Source organism: Oncorhynchus tshawytscha, linkage group LG31, assembly GCF_018296145.1.
Source record: "Oncorhynchus tshawytscha isolate Ot180627B linkage group LG31, Otsh_v2.0, whole genome shotgun sequence".
NCBI lineage: Eukaryota > Metazoa > Chordata > Actinopteri > Salmoniformes > Salmonidae > Oncorhynchus > Oncorhynchus tshawytscha.
The window spans coordinates 38,995,051-39,001,306 of record NC_056459.1 but is presented as its reverse complement, the minus strand read 5'-3'; the positions used below and the strand labels follow the sequence as shown (position 1 = coordinate 39,001,306).

The window sequence follows — 6,256 nt, the reverse complement described above, 5'->3', positions numbered from 1 at the left end:
ACCAATCCACTGCCTCTTGTGCCCTCTACTGCTGGTCAGGAGCGTTGTTTTGAAGGATCGGTATGATGTGCAATTAATACATTGTTTTAACGTGAAATTAATATCGTTGATTTTTAAGGTTAGGCAGACGTGCAGTGAATAGTGCCACTTTTTAGGACGTCAATATAAATGAATGTGTTTATGTGTGTGTATAATTTTGTCTGGTCTTTTAAACATTATATGTGTTATTGTTTTTACTATCGAGGACCACTTTGGAAACAAGCGTTTTAATGAATACTTTCAAGTAATATCCTCTGGGTCCACATTGTGTATTTTGTTGTATATGACTGTTGCCTAAAATAAATGTATATTCAATAGATGAGAACAGTTGGGAAGGAGTTGTGAAACAGTGTTGTTTTTTTTAATTTGATTTATTTCACCTTTATTTAACCAGTTAGGCTAGTTGAGAACAAGTTCTCGTTTACAACTGCGACCTGGCCAAGATAAAGCAAAGCAGTGCGACACAAACAACAACACAGAGTTACACATGGAATAAACAAAACATACAGTCAATAATACTGTAGAACAAAAGAAAACAAAAAGTCTATATACAGTGAGTGCAAATGAGGTGAGTTAAGGAAATAAATAGGCCATGGTGGCGAAGTAATTACAATATAGCAATTAAACACTGGAATGGTAGATGTGCAGAAGATGAATGTGCAAGTAGAGATACTGGGGTGCAAAGGAGCAAAATAAATAAATACTTAAACAACATTCCCAGCTAAAGAGAAGACCGTCATGGTATTTAATTTTATAAGAGTATGAGCAAGACTTTAACAAGTCAAATTTGACTGGAAGCCAAAGGCAGATTCTGAGTTCTTATCCCAGTTGAGGGACGTGGCCACTGTGAAACGTGATTACGTAAGAGACTACGCAAACGAGTAGCGGAAGTAGAAGATGCTGGTCGTCCATCTTGGAAATGCGGTTTACAGTTATTTTATATACATCAATGGGCACAACAAGGGAATAAAATCACAGCACATTGAGCAGAAGAACAATTTAAAGCTATCGAATTTTATGACGTTTTAATTAAAAAATAAATAACATCTCAAAATGTCTAAACTGGAGTTGTTCAACGCGTATCTCAGTGAACGGCTGACTGCGGCGGCGAGGGAGATAACATCGGCAGTAGAGAGAACGATAACAGACTATCAGGACGAAATCTCCCGTTACAAGGAGGACAACGAACGGTTACGACTGCTGCTGGATTTCAAACCACATTTACACTTACATACAAAAGGTATGTTGCCCTAGCTAGCTATATCAATCTGATAAGGAATGAGATAATGATGGCCTGCCTCTCTCCCTTAGTATTGTCGACAACCGATTCACATCCACTCACCAGTCGCAACTTGGCTAGATAGCTAGCTAATTTACTATCTACCTAACGTTAGCTAACTATGCTAGCCATGCTAACTATGCTAGCCATGCTAACTATGCTAGCCATGCTAACTATGCTAGCCATGCTAGCCATGCTAACTATGCTAGCCATGCTAACTATGCTAGCCATGCTAACTATGCTAGCCATGCTAACTATGCTAGCCATGCTAACTATGCTAGCCATGCTAGCCATGCTAACTATGCTAGCCATGCTAACTATGCTAGCCATGCTAACTATGCTAGCCATGCTAACTATGCTAGCCATGCTAACTATGCTAGCTATGCTAACTATGCTAGCTATGCTAACTATGCTAACCATACTAACTTTGCTAGTTAAACTAGCCATGCTAACTATTCTAGCTATGCTAGCCATGCTAACTATGCTAGCGCAACCTGATGAATGTATCCCACCTTAAAGTAATTAGCTAGTTTGCTAAACATGTAGCAAGATATGTAAACAGCAACTGCTCGTGTTTATGAGAACTATGGGTATAATTTTAGATTACAAACGTCTAACTATATATTTAATGATAACACTACTTAATTTTTGTATTTATCTTCTTTGTTCTAATTTAGACCCCCAACAGCTCACCTTCACAGTCTCTAAAGAGGAGGTTCCCACTGAGCAGCAGCACTGTGAACAAGTGTGTCCCCGTACGGGGCAGCAGGTCCCAGAGCCCACACAGATTAAAGATGAAGAGGAGGAAGAGCTGCTTCAAGAGTCTGATACCAAAGACTTCATTACTGTCTGTGTGGTGAGTGACTGTGAGGGCGTGAACACACGTCATGCATCCCACACTGTGGGGAGTAGAGCCGGAGGTTCGCCATTCAATAACACAACTGGAGGGATCCAGACAGAGCCCGATGATGAAGACTATATAGACTACATAGTATCAGAACCATCCAGTCCTACAGCTCAGAGTGAAAACAGTGGGAGGGACACCGATGGGGAGAGCATGGAGCTACCGCCGGGGTCAAAGCCACGCAAATCACAAAGAAAACGGGCGAAGAAAGGAACAAGCGTTGTTGAAGAAGCTTCTCCTTATAGCTGCAAGCTGTGTGGGAGGACTTTTGTTCGAATGGGTTTTTTAGTTAACCATGTGCAAAGAACACACACAAAGCATGCTGAACAATACCGTTGTGGTGTGTGTGAAGGAGTCTTGGACTCGAAAGAAAATCTGACAGTTCACGTGCAAACCCACACTAAAGAGAGAACTACTCCTCACTCTCAAACCCACACTGAATCAAAACCTTGGCACAATGCTCACACTCAAACCCTCACTGAACCAAAACGTTGGCCTGGTGCTCACCCTCAAACCCTCACTGAACCAAAACCTAGGCCCAGTGATCACCCTCAAACCCTCACTGACCCAAAACCTTGGCCCAGTGCTCACCCTCAAACCCTCACTGACCCAAAACCTTGGCCCAGTGCTCACCCTCAAACCCTCACTGAACCAAAACCTAGGCCCAGTGCTCACCCTCAAACCCTCACTGAACCAAAACCTAGGCTTACTGCTCACCGGCAAACCTTCACTAAAGGGATGCCTACTCCTCAACTTCAACCTGCAGCCAAACCTACTTGTCATGTTTGTGGCAAGTGTTTCCCTTACAATCATAATCTGAAACTACACATGCGCACTCACACAGGCGAGAGACCGTTCAAATGCAGAGAATGTGGTAAATGCTTCCGATCTAAGGGATATATGAAGGTGCACTTGAGGATTCACACTGGAGAGAAACTATTCCAATGCAAAGAATGTGACAAAGGCTTCCCTACCAAGCAATACCTGACCAAACACACGCTGTTCCACACAGGGGAGAAATCCTACCAGTGTAAGGACTGTGGGAAAGGCTTCGACCAGAGGGAACACCTTGAACAGCACCAGTCAACTCACACGGAGGAGAAGCCATATGGTTGCATAGAGTGTGGCAAATGTTTTAAAGACACTTACCATCTGGCCAGACATAAGCTGGTTCACACAGGGGAGAGACCTTTCACGTGCACTGTGTGTGGACGGGGCTTCAGCACCCAAGGTAACCTGAAAGTTCACCAGCGGATTCACACCGGAGAGAAACCCTATCGCTGTAAACTGTGTGGTCGATGCTTTACAGGTTTTGCTAGTCTTAAATATCACTTGAACACGATTCACCATTACGACGGTGGCCTTTAAATGACGAGTCTGTCAGAAGGTGACGAACCAGAAGAACATCATTACACCATTGTGGCTTTATAGTGTCTTTTTGGTGGCAGATGTAGAACAACCGTTAGGACATAGAATCTATGAAGGAATATATGGTATACTCTTAACACCTTGATTAAGGTTCAACATTAGATGTGCAACTCATCTGACACAACGGATATATATATATATATATATATATCCACATACATACTACCTTTTAAAAGTTTGGGGTCATTTAGAAATTCTTCAGTTTCTTGGCAATTTCTCACATGGAATAGCCTTCATTTCTCAGAACAAGAATAGACTGACGAGTTTCAGAAGAAAGTACTTTGTTTCCGGCCATTTTGAGCCTGTAATTGAACCCACAAATGCTGATGCTCCAGATACTTAACTAGTCTAAAGAAGGCCAGATTGATTGCTGCTTTAAGCATTAACAACAGTTTCATAACAACTAACAGAACTGAAAAAGGGTTTTCTAATGATCAATTAGCCTTTTAAAATTATAAACATGGATTAGCTAACACAACGTGCCATTGGAACACTGATGGTTGCTGATAATGGGCCTCTGTACACCTATGTAGATGTTCCATAAAAAATCAGCCGTTTCCAGCTACAATATTCACTTACAACATTAACAATGTCTACACTGTATTTCGGATCAATTTGATGTTATTTCAATGGACAAAACATTTGATTTTGTTTAAAAAACAATGACATTTCTAAGTGACCCCAAACTTTTGAAAGGCAGTATACATACATACAGTATGAACAGTACGAGAAATCTGGACACCTACTCATTCCAGATTTTACACCTACTCATTCCAGGGTTTTTCTTTGTTTGTACTATTTTCTACATTGTAGAATAATAGTGAAGACATCAAAACTATGAAATAACACATATGGAATCATGTAGTAAACAAAAAAGTGTTAAACAAATCAAAATATATTTTATATTTGAGATTCTTCAAAGTAGCCACCCTTTGCCTTGATGATAGCTTTGCACACTCTTGGCATTCTCTCAACCAGCTTCATCTGGAATGCTTTTCCAAAAGTCTTGAAGGAGTTCCCACATGCTGAGCACTTGTTGGCTGCTTTTCCTTCACTCTGTGGTCCAACTCATCCCAAACCATCTCAATTGGGTTGAGGTTGGGTGATTGTGGAGGCCAGGACATCTGATGCAGCACTCCCATCACTCTCCTTCATGGTCAAATAGCCCTTACACAGCCTGGAGGTGTGTTGGGTCATTGTCCTGTTGAAAAACAAATCATAGTCCCACTAAGCGCAAGCCAGGTGGGATTGCGTATCGCTGCAGAATGCTGTGGTAGCCATGCTGGTTAAGTGTGCCTTGAATGCTGGTTGAGAGAATCCCAAGAGTGTGCAAAAGCTGTCATCAAGGCAAAATGTGGCTCCTTTGAAGAATCTCATATAATATATTTTGATTTGTTTAACACTTTTTGTCTACTCCATGTTATTTCATAGTTCTGATGTCTTCACTACTATTCTACAATATAAAAAATAGTAAAAATAAAGACAAACCGCTGGAATGAGTAGGTGTGTCTAAACTTTTGACTGGTACTGTATTTGTAAATGTTTTTAATGGGTGTATCAGCTTGAAAATGTTTCCACAGCCGTTGTGAAGGTCACATCCAGGAGGGCTGTGGAAACTCATTGGTCCAAAGCTAATATGATTTGCTGGAATTTTAACACCGTGAAAACATGTTTAACTTTAATGTTTACGTGACCAAAAACTAGACTAATATATTTATTGATCTATTTCTCTTTTTGTTGCTAGTTAATTTGCAATGTCATGTTCCAGAATGGTCTTTTTGTTCAATGTGCCAAACTTGGTGTCATTTTCTTCAGTAACAAGATGGAAAGCCCTATTTACAAACCAACACATTTGTCGGACTAGACGTCGTCCTTATGCGGAAAACCATATTTTCCTGATCGGGGTTTCAGGGATTCCCAAACTGTTTAACTCCCCTTCCACTGTTGGGGAATATCCCACATCCGCCTCGTTCTTTCTATGGGCACGAGCTTCATGTTCATGACAAACTATTCACGTCCCTCTTGTTCCCCTCTTGTTCCCCTCTTGTTCCCCTCTTGTTCCCCTCTTGTTTGCAGAGTGAACTGTGCAGGGTTGAACATTTATTTCCTGCAGTTCTACACATTTAAAAAAATATATATTTATATTTATTTATTTGGGAACCACTGTTCTCCGTTCCTTACATGGGGTGGCAGGTAGCCTTGTGTTGGGCCAGTAACCGAAAGGTTGCTTTTATCGAATCCCAGAGCTGACATGGTAAAAATCTGTCGTTCTGCCCCCAAACAAGGCAGTTAACCTCCACTGTTCCTAGACTTTCATTGTAAATAAGAATTTGTTCTTTAACTGACTTGCCTAGTTAAATAAAGGTAAAATATATATGGTGCTGAGACAATCCAAGGATAGTGGATGTCCCCCTAGTGAATTTGATCGGTATTACATTTACAAAAGAAAACTCCCTATCCTGTGTCTGTCCTTGTTTAATCCAGAAGATGGCGCCAAAGTCACTGAGCAGGTGGGTTGGAGTTCAATCAGTTGAGATTTTTGTTGTCCATTAGAAATGGACAATTGATGAAGCTGGCAGGCAGAGGTATTATTTTCACTAAAGGGC

At 41.0% G+C, this 6,256-nt stretch overlaps 1 protein-coding gene across 1 annotated transcript; it reads left to right on the top strand.

Annotated features, from left to right (window-relative positions):
- The first annotated feature begins 907 nt into the window (after positions 1-907).
- Positions 908-4,167, top strand: LOC112229376 (oocyte zinc finger protein XlCOF6). Its single transcript, XM_024395199.2, has 2 exons — positions 908-1,279; positions 1,996-4,167. Exons 1-2 carry the CDS (start codon positions 1,093-1,095, stop codon positions 3,588-3,590), a joined length of 1,782 nt encoding a protein of 593 aa, XP_024250967.1. The 5' UTR covers positions 908-1,092; the 3' UTR covers positions 3,591-4,167.
- The last annotated feature ends 2,089 nt before the right edge of the window (positions 4,168-6,256 follow it).

Coding starts and splice junctions, on each gene's coding strand:
- LOC112229376 (XM_024395199.2), top strand. CDS start 1,093: ATGTCTAAACTGGAGTTGTTCAACGCGTATCTCAGTGAACGGCTGACT. Junction 1,280..1,995: donor TTTACACTTACATACAAAAG/GTATGTTGCCCT, acceptor GTTCTAATTTAG/ACCCCCAACAGCTCACCTTC.